The 20,534-nt window shown below is 33.4% G+C and overlaps 1 protein-coding gene across 3 annotated transcripts in view; it reads left to right on the forward strand.

Moving 5' to 3' along the window:
- Positions 1-20,534, forward strand: part of SERAC1 (serine active site containing 1) — a 91,562-nt gene that overhangs the window by 4,134 nt on the left and 66,894 nt on the right. For 2 of the 3 annotated variants that reach the window (XM_031937570.1, XM_031937568.1), the window contains exons 2-6: positions 2,459-2,550; positions 3,353-3,389; positions 3,874-4,010; positions 11,813-11,902; positions 19,381-19,512. In XM_031937570.1, coding sequence (XP_031793430.1) covers positions 2,460-2,550; positions 3,353-3,389; positions 3,874-4,010; positions 11,813-11,902; positions 19,381-19,512 — 487 coding nt within the window. In that variant the 5' untranslated portion in view covers position 2,459. The remainder of the gene's footprint in view (positions 1-2,458; positions 2,551-3,352; positions 3,390-3,873; positions 4,011-11,812; positions 11,903-19,380; positions 19,513-20,534) is intronic. The other variant, XM_031937569.1, reaches the window with a different exon arrangement.

Raw genomic sequence — 20,534 nt, forward strand, 5'->3', positions numbered from 1 at the left:
ATGATATAAAAGGTTTAGAGGAAACACATTATCTCCCAATATTAGAATGTAAATAGTTTGTCTCTGGTTTATTATCATTTGCTCATGTTTTTTTTTTTTTTTTTTTTTATGTTTCTTTTAACTCCTACTTAAAAGTTTCTAATTAATTTTGATTTTTTTTATCAGGAATGCTAGGAAGTCCTTAATTTTATTAAAGATCCATTCATTGTTCCCTCTCTAGGAGTCCACTCAGTTTTAATTAGGCAAGTTATTCTTGGTAGTAACCCTATGTCCTTTGTCTTCTAGAATGTGATATTTTAAGCTTTCTGCTCTTGTTTGTTGTTTGTTTCTAAACAGTATACAATCCTAATTGTGGTTTTTAGTATTCGAATTCTTCCTTTGTGACTGTTGGCAGTATTTTTTCCTTTGATCTGGACAGTTTGAATGTTTCTGGGAGTTTTAATTTTGGTCCTTTTTTCAGGAGGCAAGTTGTTGATTCTATTTGTAGTTGTCCTCTGGTTTTAAGATATTGATGCAGTTTAATGATTTCTTGAATAATGATATCTCAACTCTTGTTTCGATCATGGCATTCTGGTACTCCAGTGTTTCTTAAATTTTTTTTTTCTTTAATCTGTTTTCCAGGTCAGTTATTTTTACCAAGAGATACTTTATATTTTTTTTAACTTTTTTTTTACTTTGTTTTAACATTTCAAATCTATTGTCTCATAGCTTTTATTTGTTCTATTCTGATTTTCAGGGAGTTTGTTGTTTGGACAAGGTTTTGTATCTCCTGTGCCAAGATATTAATTTCCTTTTCAAAAATTTCTTTTTCCATAGTTCTAAGTTCTTTTTCAGTTTTTTTCCTTGTACTTTCACTTCATTTACAAAAACATTTTAAACTAAAAAAAAAAAAAAAACAACCTTTCATCAGTTTTGGGAATTATATTTGAATTTGTGCCCAGATTGTACTTATCTTTGAGTTTTGTAGATTTTTTGGTTCTTTATCTATTTTTTGAATTTGTATCTTGACCACCTCTATCACCACAATAACATTTTATGGCAAGATTCTTTTTTTTGCTCATTCTTTCAGTCTACTTTCTGACTTTTGGACTTAATATTAGGACCAGGCCCTATATACTTCTAGAGGGAAGGTCTGAGCTGGTCCTAAGGCTGTTTACTTGGGATAGTGAGCATTTTCTTATTCTACGATCTTGGGACAACAAAGTTTGAGAACCTTCAATTTTCAGTGCTCTTTGAGTAGTTAGATCTACCAGTAAAGTCTGATTATTCCCCCTTTTCCTCCTCTCTCCCTCCCCTCTCTCACCCCCCCCCCCCAAGTTCTACAAGTTCCTAACCTGGGTTTGGGTTGGTTGCCAGATAGTATAGTGAATAGACTGCTGGCCCTAGAACCAGGAAGATCTGAATTCAAATTTGACCTCTAATATTTGCTGTATGACTGGTCAAATCACTTAATCTCTGCCACAACTTCATCTGTTAAATGGGAATAGTAATAGTAAAAAACCCCTACCCCATATGAGGATCAAATGAAATATGTGTAAAGTGCTTAGCAGTATACAGTAGGGATTGTATAATTGCTTTTTCCTTTACCCTTTGGGTCTGAGCAATTGTAGACTGCTGGTGGGCTTAGCCACTCTCAGCCAGCTTGGACCTCTGCAGCTTCAGAATTATACAACTGTAGGCTCCCTATTCCTGAACTGGTTATTTTTGTAACATGACTGCAGTTTGGACTAGAAGCTATAACTGACATCCTGTTCTGTTCTTCTTTACTGAGCTACACTGCTGTTAATTATTTCTGAACTTGTTACTTAGGATCTGGGGCTATACCTTACCCTCAGAATGCTATCTTGGGCACATTCTGCCCTGGAACTGAGTAATAAGTGTCAGAGCTTCCAAATGACATCTTTCTGTTTGGATGGATCTGGGACTTGTTCTTGTCCTGGAGCATAGCTTCTCCCTTGTGCTAGAGTGCTCCATGCAGCATGCATCTCTTATCTTTCTTTTTATTCCAGTTTGGGGTGGAAAGATAACTTACTGTGATTTTTTCTTAGATTTCTTCATCAAGTTTTGGTCTGATGCATTTTAAAAAATTTGTTTGGACGAGTTTTGTGGAGGAGCTGGCTATAACTGCTTCCTGCTACTCTACAAGCTGGACTCTGCCTCCTTTCTTCGCTTGGCATCTTACAAGTGGATGCAACTTGAAGAAGTCCGTGCTAGAAAATAAACTATTCTGTGAAGTCTGTTTTAATTAAATATGGAATTTTTTTCCCTAGAGAAATAAATGCTTAAGGAAAAGCAAACTTGTTTTATTAAGGTGGTGGTGGGGTTTTTCCTAGTGCAGAAAAATTATACTCTTTCAATTCAAAAAGGGCTTCTCTTGCCATGGTATGGTGCATTCTAGTTTTAGGAGAAATGGTAACAAAGTATAAATTAAATAACCTGTACCATTTACTCTGCACAGAATGTCCCTGGCAACTTGTTGTGTAATTTTTTGCCGAAGGATAGGCACTGCAACAAACCCTCAAAAAAGTGATCTGTCCTGGAAAGATATCCGTGAGTACAGTTATGAGAATGTAGTTATCTAGTTACTGCCAGTCCCCAATTTATAAATGTTTGCTTTGTAAGCCAGTGATTTAGAGATTGGAATATAGTTCAATTTCACATAAAGTAATACTGTGCAAAGTGATATTCTCACAACAGCATTTAACTTTAATAATCTAAATAATGCTATGCATCTTAACCTCAATTTCTAATATTCTATTTATGGGAAAAATTATTTTGTATTTAAGTTTGGATGTTCTTCTCAGTGTAGCCTTGACAGATAAAATGTTTCATGTGTCAGAAGATTGGAGAAAAAAGAGGAGGGTCCCAGGTTTTGTAACCTACCACTAATTGTCTTCTCCCAGCCTGTCCATTAGTCCAAAGCTGTTTGGACATTTGCTAAGCTGTGTTCCTTCCCCTTTTGCTGAGAATCTTATTGAAGAGGTTCCTTATATTGGTTAGGAGATTGGCATAGATGACTTATGAAGTTCTAATACTAAGATTTTATAATTCTTATTTGAGTATGAATATAAGAGTATTTAGTGGAATGATGGGAAAGGGAAGATGAGGAATTGCTGGTTGGGTAAAAATAGAATCTATAGAAATATTAGGCATATGTATTTATTCTGTAGAGCTATAAATTAGACTGGGCTAAAGATTAGGAACCTGTGTACTGATGATGTCAGTTTGTCCTACTAAAGGAAGATGACTGATATCCTTACCTATCTATATCTAGTTTTGATAGAAAATCATACTTCTGTTAGTGTTCAGTCAAGTCTTTGTAAGTGTTAATTATCTTTTCTTCTTCTTAAAGGAAATATTATAAAATTTACTGGGCCACTTATTCTAGGGTAAGTACCTATAATACTTAATTTTGCTTGTACTGGAATTTTAAATCATTGTTTTCTATAGAAGCAATTCATAGAAATAATGAGCTTTAATGTATAACTTTTTAGTTTTATATATACATATATATATATACAAGCTAAATGATCTTTTTGTTTGTTTTTTTGCTGAGGCAATTGGGATTAAGTGACTTGTCCAGGGTCACACAACTAGGAAGTGTTAAGTGTCTGAAGCCAGATATGAACTCAGGTCCTCCTGACTTCAGGGCTAGTGCTTTACCTATTGAGCCAGGGAGCCTATTCTGCTTGGGCTTTCAAGAGATTCCTGGAACAATTGTAAATCATTATAAATAGCAGATATACATTTAGTTCTTAGATGTTATCTTAATGTTAAAATGGATTTAAATGCCATCCCCAAAATTATATCTTTTTTTATGCTGACATACCAAGTTTACATCAGGTTTTTTTGTTTTTTTGTTGTCTTTTTAAGAAGTTCTTTATTTATTACCTATGAAGTTTTGGCCTTGAAGAAGTCTGTGACGCTAGATACTCAAGTAGTTGAAAAGGAAAAATTGAAGTCATATATATATTTAGATGCCGTTTCTTTTGATAAAAGAGAAAATCAAGGTAAGTTTATGGGAAAAGTGTGTTTATATTTAAAGTACTTTTAAATCAGAATTGTAATAGCCTTTCTCTAACATGTAAGATAGCTATTGAGTTCAATTTAGAAACTATTTGAAGAATGATTTTGTTAATAAATTCATTAGGATGATTGATCAGGATTATCTAACCTTTGTTTTCAAGACCTGTGCTAAAAGAGCTGCTCATCATGGTGGTTCTATGTTGCTTAGAACCAAGCAAAAACTCTACTTCTAATCTGGAAAAGGTGCAAATTCTACATATATTAATTTTAGCCAGAAAGGATAGCTTATGTTAGGATGGTGCTTCAGACTGAGAAATAATTATATTTTGTTTTGTTTTGTTTTTTTCATCCTGGTGTGGAGGTCTAGGAAAAGTTCTCTGCTCATACGGTGAGGTTAGACTAGGGAAATGGAATGTCCTTCGCAGATGGGCTTTAAGTCTACCAGATTTAAACGAAAGTTCAAAATATATTTCCAAAATATATTTTTTTGGTGTAAGGAATCCTTTAGTAGAAAACTGCTCTTACCAGGGGCATGGAGAACTTAAGTGATTTGCCCAGCATCAAACAGCCCTTATATCTCTAAAAGTGCAGTAGGCCCAGTACTTCTTGATTTAGGTTGCTATTTTATTCACTATATTTTCTAATGTGGTAGAGCCATCTCAAGTAGTCTGGAGAGAGCTGATTGTAAAATTTTCATTGTGAACCTTTGCACATGCCACAGATGAGGGCTTGATTTATTGTCTTGTTGATTGCCTAGACTTTAAGAAGTGATGGAGTAAATTTAATATTGTAGATGAATCTTGTTTAAAAATTTTATGTTTTAAATCTATGAAATGAAACAAGCATTTTCATAACATAGTAGAATAAAAGAGAGATTGCATGTGAAACTGCAAATCTAATAAAATAAAGTCACACAGAATCATCAGAATTTCTATATATTATTGACAAAGCCTAGCAGCAAGAGATAGAAAGAGAAATTTCGTTTAAAATAATTGTAGACAAAATAAAATATTTGGGTATCTTAGCAATATTTGATAAGACAAACCTGGGAACTATATGAACACAATTACAAAACATTTCTCATACAAATAAAGACTGATCTAAACAATTGGAAAAATATTAATTGCTCATGGGTAGGCTGAGCGAATATTATAAAAATGACAACTCTACTTAAATGATCTACTTATTCAGTGCCATACCAATAAAACTATCAAAAAATTATTTTATAGAGTTAGAAAAAATATTAACAAAATTCATCTGGAAGAATAAAAGTGCAAGAATATTAAGAGAATTAAGAGAATATTAAGGAAAAAAATATGAAGGACAGTGGTCTAGCAGTACCAGACCTAAAACTATTATAAAGCAGCAATCACCAAAACCTTTTCATACTGGCTAAGAAATAGAGTGGTAGGTAATAGGAATAGGTTAGATACACATGATCAGTGACTATAGTTCTAATATTTAATAAGCCCCAAAATTCTAGCTTCTGGGATAAGAACTGATGGAAAGTAATATGTCAGAAACTTGGCATAGACCTACATCTCAAACTCTATACCAAAATAACGTCAAAATGGGTACATGATTTGAGCATAAAGGATGATACCATAAGCAAATTAGGAGAGCAAGGGATAATTTACCTATCAGATCTTTGGAGAAAGAAGGAATTTATGACCAAAGAACTATAGAACATTATGAGATGCAAGATGTACAATTTTGATTATCTTAAATTAAAAAGGTTTTGCACAAACAAAACCAACACAAAAGAAGTACAAAGCTGGGGGAAAATCTTTATAGCCACTGTTTCTGATAGACCTCATTTCTAAAATATATAAAGAACTATATCAAATTTATAAGAATACAAGTCATTCCTCAATTGATAAATGATCAAAGTATATGAACATCCAATTTTCAGATGATAAGATTAAAACTATATATAGTCATATGAAAAAATACTCCAAATCAGTATTGATTAGAGAAATGCAAATTAAGAAAACTCTGAGGTACCACTTCACATCTCTCAGATTGGCTAAAATGACAGGAAAAGAAAATGATAAACGTTGGAGGAGATGTGTGAAAACTGGGACACTGATGTATTGTTGCTGGATTTGTGAACTGATCCAACCATTCTGGAAAACAATTTTGAAGTATGTCCAAAGGGCCATCAAACTGCATACCCTTTGATCTAGCAATGTCATTACTGGATCTGTATCCTAAGAAAATCATAAAGGAGGGAAAAGGGCCTCACATGTGCAAAAATGTTTGTAGCAGCTCTTTTTGTGATAGCAAAGAATTGGAAAATGAGTAGATGCACATCAGTTGGAATGGTTGAATAAGTTATGACATATAAAAGTATAATGGGAATATTATTGTTCTATAAAAAATCATGAAAAAGATAATTTTAGAAAGGCCTGGAAAGATTTACATGAATTGATACTGAACAAAATAGTTAGAACCAGGAATACAGTATACAAAATAACAGCAAAATTGTGCAATGATCAATTGTAAAAGACTTGGTTCTTCACAGTTAAGTGATTCAAGGCAATCCCAATAAACTTTGGATAGAAAATAACATCTGCATACAGAGAGAACTATGGAGAATGAATGTAAATCAACACATAGTATATTAACTTTTTTCTTTTTCTTTTTTCTCATGGTTTTTCCTTTCTGTTCTGATTTTTCTTTCTCAACATGATTCATAAAGAAATGTCTATTTAAACAATATATATGTATAACCAGAAAAAAAAATATTTAAAAAAATTTTAAAAGAAACTGCAAATCTATTACATACAACTTGTTATTTCTTTTAAATATGCAATAATTATCATCTAACTTTCTTTTTTTCTCTCCCCCCCACCATGAGATGGCTGCTATTAGACGTGTGTGTGTGTGTGTGTACATATATAGAGTTTTAAATATATATCTATATGTGAAAAAAATCAGGTCTTTCTCTGGATGCAGATAACATCTTCCTTCCTTGGACCTTTTTAGTTAATTTCAATACTTATAAATAGAATGACTTGGTCACTCAAAGTTGTTCTCAAAATGTGTTGCTGTTACTGTTTACAAGAATATTCTTTAAGTTCTGTTCATTTTGTTCTTCATTATTGTAAGTCTTTCCATGTTTTTCTAAAATCATCAAGCTCGTCGTTTCTCATGGCAGAATAGTATTCCGTTATGAATATACATCATAATTTGTTTAGTCATTCCCCAATTGATGGGTTTCCCATAATTTCCAGTTCTGTTCTATCAAAGTTATTCTTAAAAAAATATTGCTGTTATAGTATGTTCTTTTTATTCTGCTCATTTCATTTTTCATTGTTTTGTGCAGGTCAGTCTTTTTTTTTTTTTTTTTTTTAAATCAATGAGCTCATGACATTTATACATTAAATATTAAATGTTAAGCAGAATTAAGAGTAATCTTAAAAGTATGTTGTGTGTACTCCCTTCTCAGCTTCCCCTCTGGAGAGCTATTAAAACATTTACCGGCATACCAAATATACTGCTTTGTTGAAGCATTTTATAATGTTTAAAGTCTAAACAGTTAATTTGCATGTGGAAGATGAACTGCTTATTCTTTTTTTAATAGTATTTTATTTTTTACAATTACATGTAAAACAAAATTTTAAAATTCATTAAAAAGTTCGTAATTTTCTCCTTTCTTCCTTCCCCTCACCTTTCCCTAAGACAGTAAGCAGTGTGATACAAGTTATATATATGCAATCATGGAAAATATGTTTATATATTACTTATGTTGTGAAATAAGAAATAGACCCAAAAAAAGAAAACCACTAGAAAAATAAAATAAAAATAAGATCCTGTAATCTGTGTTCAGACTCCGTTGGTTCTTTCTCTAAATGTGAATAGCAATTTTCATCATGAGGCCTTTGGAATTGTCTTGGATCATTGTGTTGTTAAGAATAGCCAAGTCATTCATAATTGATCATTGTACAATGTTGCTATTACTGTGCACAGTGATCTGGTTCTGCTCACTTTGCTTTAGTTTATGTAAATCTTTCCAGATTTTTCTGAAATCCATCTGTTCATCATGTCTTATAGCCCAGTAGTATTCCATTATATTCATGTACATCTAACTATTCAGCCATTAATGGACATTCCCTCAATTTCCAATTCTTTGCTATCAGAAAAACTACTGTAAGGTTTTTTTTTCCTTAAAATCTCTGGGATACAGATTTAGTAGTGGTATTGCTGATTCCAAGAGTATGCAGTTTCATTGCTCTTTGTGCATAGTTCCAAATTGTTGGATTAGTTTACAACTCCACCAACAGTGCATTAGTATACCAATTTTCCCACATCCTCTCCAACATTTATCATTTTTATCAATCTAATAGGTGTGAAGTAGTATCTCAGAGTTGTTTTAATTTGTATTTCCCTAGTCAGTAGTGATTTAGAGCATATTTTCAAAAGTCTATAGTTAGCTTTGATTTCTTTGAAAACGGCCTGTTCATATTCTTTGATTATTTATCAATTCGGGAATGACTGGTATTCTTATAAATTTGACTCAGTTCTCTACCTATTTAAAAATGAGCCTTTTTTTCAGACACATTTGCTATAAAAATTGTTTCCCAGCTTTCTACTTTCCTTGCAGTGTTGATTGCATTACTTTTGTTTGTGTAACCCCTTTTCAATTTAATATGTTCAAAATTATTCATTTTATTTCTTGTTTGGGCATAAATTTTTACTTTCTCCATAGATTTGACTGTTAGACTATTCTTTATTATCCTTTATGTCTAAATCATATACCTATTTTGATCTTATCTTGATATACAGTATAAGATGTTGATCTGTGTCTAGTATCTGCCATTATGTTTTCTTGTTTTCCCAATAGTTTTTGTCAAATAGTGAGTTCTTATTTCAGAAATTTGGGTTTTTGTGTTTATCAAACAGTAGATTACTATGGTTATTTACTACTCTGTATTGTATACATAATCCATTCCAATAATCTACCACTCTGTTTCTTAGCTAGTACCAGATAGTTTTGATGATTACAGCTTTATGATATAGTTTGAGATCTGATGTGTCCAGGTTCCCTTCTGTTGCATTTTTTTTGTCATTAATTCCCTTTATGTTCTTGATTTTTTTTTTCCAGATGAATTTTGTTATTATTTTGGGGGGTATTCTGTTGGGTGTGGCACTGAATAAATAAATTTAGGTAAAATTGTCACTTTTATTATATTGGCTTAGTTCATCCATGAGCAAATAATACCTTTCCAATTCTTTAGATCTAATTTTATTTGTATGAAAAATGTTTTATGATTGTGTTCATATATTTCGTGTTTGTTTGTTTTTTTTTTTGGGGGGGGGAGGAAAGATTCCCAGGTATTTTATGTTGCCCGCAGTTATTTTAAATGGAATTTATCTCTTGCTTTGGGGGTTTGTGGATTTTATATATAGAAATGCTGATGATTTCTATGGATTTATTTTATATACCACAAATTTGCTAAAGTTGTTCATTCTTTTAAATAGTTTTTTAGTTGATTTTTTAAAGCATAGTATCATATCTGCAAAAAATGACAGTTTCATTTCCTCATTGCCTCTTTCTTATTCCTGGAATTTCTTTTTCTTGTGGCTATAGCTAATAATAGTGATAATGGACACCTTAGCTTCATCTCTCATCTTATTGAGAAGGGCTCTGACTTTATTATAGATAATGCTTGCTGATGATTTTAGATAGAACTTATCATTTTTTTCTTTTTAATAATTATAACTTTTTATTGACAGAACCCATGCCTGGGTAATTTTTTACAACATTATCCCTTGCACTCATTTCTGTTCCGACTTTTCCCCTCCCTCCCTCTACCCTCTCCCCCAGATGGCAAGCAGTCCTATACATGTTAAATATGTCACAGTATGTCCTAGATACAATGTGTGTGCAGAATCGAACAGTTCTCTTGTTGCACAGGAAGAATTGGATTCAGAAGGTAAAAATAACCTGAGAAGAAAAACAAGAATGCAAACAGTTTACATTCAATTTCCCAGTGTTCTTTCTTTGGGTGTAGCTGCTTCTGTCCATCATTGATCAATTGGAACTGAGTTAAATCTTCTCTTTGTCGAAGAAATCCATTTCCATCAGAATACATCCTTATACAGTATCATTGTTGAGGTATATAGTGATCTGTTCTGCTCATTTCGCTTAGCATCAGTTCATGTAAGTTTCTCCAAGCCTCTCTGTATTCATCCTGCTGGTCATTTCTTACAGAACAATAATGTTCCATAACATTCATATACCACAATTTACCTAACCATTCTCCAATTGATGGGCATCCATTCATTTTCCAGTTTCTAGCCACTACAAAGAGGGCTGCCACAAACATTTTGGCACATAAAGGTCACTTTCCCTTCTTTAGTATCTATTTGGGATATAAGTCCAGTAGTACCACTGCTGGATCAAAGGGTAAGGACAGTTTGATAACTTTTTGGGCATAATTCCAGATTGCAGATATTAAAATCATTAGATTATAGTTATCTTACATTAGTTGTCATTTTATTTGGTATCCCTTTATGACATATGTCAACATACCCAGTGGATGGAATGCTGGATTTGGACTTAGGAAGACCTGTGTTTTTCACACCTAATAACAGTGTGGCCATGGGAAAGTTTTGGCACCTCTGATGAGCCTTAAGATTTTAGGTTATAGTCAGCCACAGTGGTACACACCTGTAATGCCAACTACCTAGAAGGAGATTGAGGGATCTCTTGAACTTGAGAATTCTGAGGTACAATGGGGCTATGCTAATCAGGTGTCTGAACTAAATATTGATATGGTTGTGTCCCAGTGTTGGACCACCAAATTGCCTAAGAAGAGACAAACTGGCTGGCCTATACATCAGAAATGGAGCAGATCAAAGTTCCTCTGACAATTGGTAGTGGAATTGGACTTGTGGATAACTGTACTTCCAGTGTGATGGACAAGTTGGATAGACTTTAGTTTGTTTTTTCTTGTTGTTGTTTTTTAAAGAAATAAAAAATAAAAGCATAGTCAGTCTATAGATGGACTGTATTCTGCAGTGATGGAAGGAATTCTTACCCTGAGGAGAATCACAGGTCATTGATGTATGAATATCTTCTTATAAGTTTCTGCAACATCTTCATCTCATTGCTAAGATATTAATAAATTATCTATTTTTAGGTGGTTAATTTCATCTCTTTTATGTTGATTCTTATGTCTGACTCTAAATGATGGCAATGTATCCTATTTGGAGTTGATAGTCTCCTTTACTGATTCTGCTTAAATTTCACAAGTTAACTCTATAAATTGCAATGTAAAATGAATTACTTTGGGGAAAGTTATTTATAGACAGTGAATCCTGCCTTTGGTGTGGAGATTCTCATGTGTTTTTCTCTAGATTTTGGAAATCTTTTTAGTCTGTAGCCTTATGCCCTCTGTGATTCCAATTAGCTGTAATGATAGTTGTGTGAAGGAATTAGATCATAAGCTCCTTGAGAACAGCGATTTTGTGTTGTTTAGCATTGTGCTTTGCATATACAGGCATGTAATATATATTTATTGAATAGAAAATCAAGTGAGTTTTAGTCTTTTTTATATTAAGTGATGTTTCTTGGAATATAATTTGTGTTTTTCTTTGTTGTCTTATAGTTAGATACAATGTTTTGTAATAATTCTTTGTAATACTTCTTATTAGCTATTAATAATACTCATTAATTGTAATGTTTTACTAGCTATATTTAATAATAATGTCTTATTATTAGGCATAAAATTTCAAAAGTGCTTAATTTTTAATTAAATCTGTAATTAATTTCATTCAGGTATTACATACCTGGCAAGGAAGGAACTTCACAAAGCATTAAGAAAAGTATTGACAGCATCAGCCAAATTATTCCGGAATCCTTTTGATGGTATGTGCTTAATACTCAATTCTATAATGTTAATTTTATTCATTTTTCTTAACTTTTTGAAAGAAATATTTGAAAAATTACTTGGTTAACATTTTGGGGAGATTGTATCTAATTTTCAAAATCTGAAGTTTTGGAATATCTATCTCCAGGGTTGTGTTATCATAACATGCAATTATCTACATTTAAGGAAAATATATTTATTAATACAAATGAAATTTGCCTAGTAATACTCTGTTGTGGAAAATGTTTTCACAGCTGTAAGCCAAACTGAGGTGAAAAGCTCATGAATAGCATTCCTGTATCTCTGACAAAATTCTTAATAACTTAGTTGTTGAGACAGCCATATCAACAATGGACTTACTTCAAGGGGAAGGATAATGGTTTTATTTTATTTTTTTTAATTTTTATTTACTTATTTTTTTGGTAGTGAAAGCTGGAGCATGAGCGCAACTATTGAAGAGAATGATTTCAAGATTCTAGTGCTAACTAAGTTAGGGCCCATGGTCTTATTTCCTGGGTTTTGAAAATAGTGGTGGTGAAAAATATCTTTTTTTTTTTTTTTTTTTAACTTTCTTAACACCTGACCACTTAGGACCATATTTTATATCTTCTTGATTTGGCTTTTAAGCTAAATGGATTATCTGGTTGTGAAAAGCAAGAATTGATTTTATTTATCATTGGATAAGAGTAAAAAAAATAGATAGATAGATAGATCTTTCTACATTATCTTTCTTCTTAGTCACTCATGAACCCTCTTTTTTGTTTGGCCTGCCACAACCACTTACCAAATTCATTTTCTCTTTGGAATTGTCAGTATCCCAGTTTGTTTTTGGAAGCTATACACAGGGAGACTTAGATTATATATGCATATTAGAGAAAAATTCCCACATACCTATAAGTAAGCAACTTTTTAGCAGTACCTGCCTGATTTTTATCCTGTTTTCCACCTCCTCCTAATTGAATGTCTGCCCAGTTTTCTTAAAATGTTCATGGTTTATTCTGTCACTTTCCTTTGTTTTCCCTCCTACCCTCCTATCTTTCTCTTTTTTGTTTTGTTTTGTTTGAAACCCTCAATTTCTGATCATATCCATCATCTTAATTGAGTACTATGTTGTACCATAACAATTTCTCTACCTCCAGCTTATCACTCATCTCCTTATAAATACTTGAAAGTGTCCTGAGGTTTGCACTGGAAAACCAAATTTCTTGATTTCATCTTTTCCTTAGCAATCCCATTTTTACCAGCTTCTCATATGAGTATCTATGTCTTTAACTTTGAAATTCTCTAATCATAATCTATTATTTTCCATCTCTTCTCTCTGCCTTGTAGCCCCCAAGATATGTTCTTTGTCCTTACTGTAATCTCCAAGCCCTTGGACTCTGAGTTCCTTCCCAGATCATCACCTTTGCATTGGCTAGACTCTCCTTTCTTTCCTTTCTTCAACTCTTAGTTAAAACAGTTAAAGTCTACAATGTCCTAAAACCTTTGGAGGCAGATAAGTGGAGAAGTAGATAGAGGGCTGGGACTGGAGTTAGGAAGGGGTTCAAATTCAGTTTCAGACATTTATTAGCTGTGTGATCCTGGGCAGATTACTTAATTTCTGTTTACTTTAGTTTACTTAACTATGAAATAAAGCTAAAAGTACCACCTATCTCCCAGGGTGGCGGTGTGAGGCTCAAATATGGTAATATTTGCAAAGTGCTCATTAGGTCAAATTTGTATTTGTATTAAATAATCTCATCTAGATCTTCACTGCTGGAAGGCATTTTTACATCTCCTTAATATTTCACTTACTGCAGCAGTTTTCCCATATCTTTTCATCCTTCCTTACCTGTGGCTGCCCTTTTTAGCTGAGAAACTTATATCCATTTCACATTTGCTAAGAGTTCTTTTTTCTCCCCTCTTCCTCAACTCATAAAATTTACTTGCCATCTGTCACTATTTCTTCCTTTCTAAATCATGTGAAAAGGTAATCCTTTTCCTTGCCAAAACTAACTTTTCTACATGGATTGTTGATTTCATTTCATCTCATATTTCTAATAATTTACACCTTCTATTATTTCCACTTTCCCACTTACCTTCAATCTCCTCCTCTCTACAAGCATACCTATCTCCCCCATTCTTAAAGAAAACTGAAGCCTAAAGCTTTGTATATACTTTAGCAGATAATTTCTGAGAAACCACATTATTTGTCCCACACACCAGTGTGAGTAGGTTTTCAGAATCAGAACTATGAGCCTTCCTCCCTCCTATAATGCCTCTGTGTCTGTTCTTCCTCTGAACCTCATTTGTATAACATGATTACTATTTTTACCTTTACTCTGCCAATCTTTCTTTTGAGCTTACCCTATTGTGTGGCCCAGAATGGTGAATGGTCACCATTTAATAAAAAGCTGGAGAGATCTCTAGGAGCAAAACAGGTTATTGTATGTTCTTGTCAGAAATGGGCTTCCCTCCCCTGTCGAGTAAGCAATTGAAAGGAGGCACCTTTTGGGAGAACTGTCTTGGATTATCTCACCTCATCTCGTTCACTATTGTTGATGGAAATCTTAAACATAAAGTATACATTTCCCATATTAAAAAAATAATTTGTCCACGTTTAAACAGTTTGCCTTGAGTTCCTTAAAATTGCTCTTTGATATTAGGTCTTATATGTTAAATTTTCTGCTAGATTCAGATTTGATTGATAGAAAATTCTGAAAATCTGCAAGTTTGTTGAATGTTCGTTATTTTCATTCAAAATTATAGGTAATTTTGCTGGGTATGATATATTTGGCCATAGGCCTAGCTCTTTTGGTTGTTGGTAGGTATGATTCCAAGATCTGTGGTCTTTTATTGTAGCTGCTACTAAGACTTACACAATTCTAATTGTAGCTCCAGCATATTGGAATTGTTTTTTTCTTGTGTCTTGCAAAATTTTCTCTTTGATCTGAGAGTTTTAAAATTTGGCAATGATATTCTTTTGTGTTTTTCACAAAGGATCTCTTTGAGATGGTGATAGGTGGAATTTTTTTGTTTCTATTTTTCCCTCATGTTCTGTCACTCCAGGACAATTTTCTAGGATTATTTCCTGAATTATAGTGTCAAGGTTCTCTTTTTGGTCACAACTTTCAGGCAGTCCTATTATTCTTCTATTTTTTCTTCTTGATTCTCCAGATCTGTTGTTTTTCTTTTTTCTTTTCTTTTTAAAAAAAAAAATTTCATTTAAGCTTTTTATTTACAAAACATTTGCATGGGTAAATTTTCAACATTGACCCTTGGAAAACCTTCTGTTCCAGATTTTCCCCTCCTTTCTCCCACTCCCTTCCCTATATGGCAGGTAATCCAATACATGTTAAATATGTTAATATATGTTAATATATGTTAAATCTTATATATGTATACATATTTATACAATTATTTTGCTGCATAAGAAAAATCGGATCAAGAAGGGAAAAAAAAAACCAGGAAAGAAATAAAATGCAAGCAAACACCAACAGAAAGAATGAAAATGCTATGTTGTGGGCCACACTCAGTTCCCACAGTCTTTCTCTGGGTGTAGATGTGTCTTTTCATCACAAGATTATTAGAACTGATCTGAACCCACTTTCATCAGAATTGATCATCATATAATATTGTTGTTGCTGTGTACAAGTATCTCCTGGGTCTGCTCATTTCACTTAGCATCAGTTCATGTAAGTCTTTCCAGGCCTCTCTAAAATCATCCTGCTGATTGTTTCTTATAGAACAATAATATTCTATAACATTCATATATCCTAACTTATTCAGTTATTCTCCAACTGATGGGCATCCACTCAGTTTTCAGTTTCTTGCCACTACAAAAAGGGCATCCACAAATATTTTTGCACATGTGGGTCCTTTTCCCTCCTTTAAGATCTCTTTGGGATATAATCCCAATAGAAACACTGCTGGATCAAAGGATTTACACAATTTGAACATAGTTCCAAATTGCTCTCGGTAATGATTGGATCCATTCACAATTCTACCAACAATGCACCAGTGTCCCAGTTTTCTCGCATCCCCTCCAGCATTCATCATTATCTTTTCTTGTCATCTTAGCTCATCTGAGAGGTGTGTAGTGGTATCTTAGATTGGTTGTTTCTTTGGATCTGTTGTTTTTCTTACAAGTTGTTTCACATTCTGTTCTATTTTCTTATGCTTTATAATCTGTTTTGTTATTTCTTGATCTCTCATAGCTTCATAGGCTTCCCCTTGCCTAATTCTAATTTTCAAAAAGTTATTTTCACTTTTGAGATTCTATACTTACTTTTCTAATTAGTTAACTTTTTTTCATAATCATCAATTGGACAAGCCAATTTCACAATCATTCAATCATCAATTGGTTTGAATTTTTTTCTTTAGTTTTTCTCCAATGTCTCTCATTTAACTTTTGAATTCTTTTTTGAGTTCTTCTATAAATTCTCTCTGGGCAGGGAAACCATTTCATATTACTCTTTGGGGTAAAAGTTTTTCTTTTACTACTGTCCTTCTCTGAAGATGAATCTCAGTCTTCCCTGTTCCCATAAAATGTTTCAATGGTAGAATTTTTTCTTCTTTGCCAGTTCATTTTTTTTTTTTTTTTTTAATAAGAGGTATTAGTGTAAGCACCTCTAATCAGAGGATGGGGAAATGATGTCTTAAGTTTCCCTTAAGGTCTCCACTCTGACCAGTAACCCCACACCAAGAGCTCCACCCTCCTGTAAGTGCCCTTAGCCAGCAGTACCCCTGCCCCACTGCCTCTGCCCTTACTTACCAGGTGCTGGTTCCTTAGCTTCTTAGCAGCACAGGTGGGCTTGGCATTTCCTATCAGCAGAGGCTCCCTCAGTCTTCCCCGACTCAAACCCCCACTTGATAAACAGTTTAGGAGGTGAAAGTCTATGGTTCCTGCTAAGGCTCTGGACAGGCCTATCTAGTCCCAGAGATCCCCACTTGATTTTTCTCTATAGCTAACCTGGAGATGTTTGCACTATGGACAGGTTAATCCTAGCCTGAGGGTCTTCAGATCTTGTTGGGTTGTGTTGAGGAGGCCGCTAGTTCTGCACCAAGCCTTCTTGCTTTTTCACCAATCTGTGTTTGCTGTGAGGCACAAATTTATTTTTTTTGTGGGGGAGAAACTGAGGGAGCTTCGAAATTTACCAACCTACTCCTAGAATCCTCTCCTAAGGTTTTTTTTTTAAAAATGTGGTACTCAGCAATGTATTACATCCCTGTGTGATGATAGACAAATGTATGCTGATGATGTAGTGTCATGCTAAAATCCTCAATGAACTTACATGTCATGCATTTTTTAAATTTTTGCCTGAATTGAATGTGACCTACTACTATTTTATAATGCATACTATATTAAATTTTGTATTATTCCATCTCACATTAATAGTGACCTACTTCTATAAAATTTTCTGACATTCAAAACCTTTCATTAGTCTATCTTTCCAGTCTTCTTGTACTTAATTCTCCTCTATATAATGTGCAATCTAGTAACACTGACCTCCAACCCATTTTTCTATTTTCACCACATATGAATGCTTCAGCTAAAATGGATCAAAGTTCACTGCCCCCAGAACATATTTCATCTTGTCTGGCTTTTTTGTCTTTGTTCACACACTTCTGTGAACCTAGAATGCCCTCTCCCCAAATTTCTACCTGTTTAGGATACTACCAATTCATCAAAGTCTAAATTGGGTACCACAACTTGTATTTTATTTATGATGAGGACATGGTAGCTGAATATTCTGAAGTTTAGAAGTTTGTCTTTTTCCCCCTATTAGATTGTTCCATAATAATAACAATAATATTAGTTCATATTTAGAAAATGCTTTTAGATTTTAAAAAATGCCTTCACAAGAACACTGAGGTTGGTAATGCAATTATTATTTTATAGATAAGCATGCTGTAAGTTATAGTTAAATAGATTGTTCTTGGTTGCATAGCTATTAAATGGCAGAGCTAGAACTGGCACCCAAGTCTCCTGATTTTAAGTCCAAGTATAATGCCGGAGAAACTGAAGCAAGACAGAGATTGGTTTTTAATCATTTTAATATGAAGAGTTTAGTCTAGCTGAGGCCAGCTGACTGCATGGGACTCTTGTCTCAAAGCATTCAACAGTGAGCAACGAATTCAAGAGACTTTTATAGCTAAGAGAAACAAAGGCAGATTGGGGGGGGGGGGGGGGGGGGGGGGGGGGCAAGGATATTGAACAAGCCTAAGTTCCAGGAAAGGATCATTACTCTATCCTGACAGGATAAAGGAAGAGTGAGGTAAAGAACCTGGGTGAATGGACAAGATAAGAAGGTTGAGGGCAGGAGATAGCCAGGTGAGCGGCAATACTTAAAGGAAGAGGAATTATCCCAGGGGGCAGATAAGGCACCTGGAGTTTTATGATACAATGGAATGTGTAAAGTGGCCAGAGCTTCTAGGTTCTAATTCTCTGTGTTCTAATGGCTTGGAAGAGGGGAAGGTATCCATAATTTTATTCAGGGCATAATTTTATTATTTTATTATTATATTTATTATTATATTCATTATAATTTTATTCAGGGAAACTGAGGCATTACACAAGAATGTGTCCTAAAGAAAAAAGAGCCTAAACTGAAATAAGAACAATATGTGTTGACATTCTTTCTCTGTTAATAGTTGTTTGTCCTAAGCAAATCCCTTAATTTTTCTGAGCTTGTTTCCTAATTATTAAAATAGTAATTATATTTGTCAGAAGTATATGTTATCAACTATGATAAAATGAGATTATGCAAAGCACATAGCAAACTTTAAAATTGTTATTTTACCGTCGTACCTCCTTGAAGACAAGGATTGTGTTTTGAGCTTTTCTCCTTGTCCAGGATGATGCATTGATATAGTAATAACCTAATGAACCTTTGAATTAATGAAATGTGTTTACTACAATAAATGATCAGTGGATATGTAGAATGCTGAAACTTTTCATCAATGATATTAAAGTCAGTGATTTTTGTGAAGACAGTATTTTTGATACTACAAAAAATAAAAAAAAATTTTTACCTTTGGGAATTTTAAAATTAGTACATGTTTAATACTGGACAGTTAGTTGGCACAATGGATATAGTGCTGGGACTAGAATCAGTAAGCTTCATCTTCATGATTTCAAATTTGGCCTCAAGTAATTTGTCAGCTGTGTGATTCTGGCAAGCTACTTAACCTTGTTTCCTCAATTTCCTTATATGTAAAATGAAATGGAGAAGGAAATAGTAAACCCCTCCAGGATTTTTGGCAAGAAAACCTCAAATGGGATTGTGAAGAGTCAGATACGACTGAAAAACAACTCAGCAACACACATAAGGACTACTTTTAATTAAAAAGCACGTGTATATTCTTGAATTGAGAAAGAATTCTTCAAAACCTTTTATTTTTAACATTTAGAGATTATTATTATTATTTGCTAAGAGAATATAAAAAAAAATGTTTTCTGATTCTTTACCTCTTTTCCTATTTTTGTTTTGCAAAGACCACTTCAGTACAGTTGATTTAGAAGATCATGAATATGGCTTGTGGCTGTTGCTGAAGAAGAGCAAATCAGATGACAAAGTGGTTCGATTGCAAGCAGTGAAAGAGATGGCAGCAAACCATTATTGGCATGGTAACATCTCCTTAAAGACCTTTGCCTTTGAAAAGATGGCAGTGTTATCTACATTTTTACACAGATTTTGCAAAAAAAAATAAACAAAAAACAGGAGGGATTAATGGTTAAGAAAGAAAAAAGAATTCGAGTGTTTCGTTCTTCATAAAAAAACATATACTTAAGTGTTGGAATTAAAAATATTAGAAAATGTGAATATTTACTCTCCATTATAAATGGAACATTTTCAGACTAGCTTTTTCTATGATGAAAACTCTTGATTTTGCTTGTTAATACTTGATGCTGCCCTTTCCTTGTGTTGAAAGTCATTAAGTCATTTCAGTATAATAAGATCTAGATTTTGTGGCTCAGTGTGTGTAAAGATAGATAGGTGTTTTGTTATCTTTTTTTAAAACTCTGTTTAACAGAGTTTGAATTCAAAACTTATTCCTTGTAAATCACTTTTGTAATTTTAGCACAAAGAGCTAATTTGAGGGGGTATAAAATAACTAAAAAAGTTAAAGTGCAAAAAAACTTTCTTACAGAAGAAAAAGAAACATGTGACCTTTTATTCTCTGAACAACATAATGTTATTGTTTCTTTATCTTCTCATTTCTGTTCCATGAGAAAGGAAGAAGAAAATCCTAGAGCAGACCTCTCTAATTAGCTTGAATACTCTAGTTAGGGAGACTAGAATCACCTTTGATTCAGGCCTCAGATAAGTTATAGCTAATTTCTGTAATTGAGATACTGACCAGAAATACTTTGACCCTCAACAATCTTGAAGGTTGATGACTGAATAATACCAAGAAGCGTTGTAAAATCATAGGCTGTTGACCTAGAAAAGATATTAAAGATCATTTTGTCCAACCCAATACTTTACAAGTGAATGGCAGAGAGGAGATAAGACTTACTATAAAGGTGCCAAATGGCAGACCCAGAGATTTGAACCCAAAGCTCCTGATTCCAAAACCTGTATTTGACTTTAGGCTGAGATTTTGTTGGCTGACTTTTTAAAAGGGAAGATTATTATCAAAAGTACT

Source organism: Sarcophilus harrisii, chromosome 4 (genome assembly GCF_902635505.1).
Source record: "Sarcophilus harrisii chromosome 4, mSarHar1.11, whole genome shotgun sequence".
In the NCBI taxonomy this organism is placed as follows: domain Eukaryota; kingdom Metazoa; phylum Chordata; class Mammalia; order Dasyuromorphia; family Dasyuridae; genus Sarcophilus; species Sarcophilus harrisii.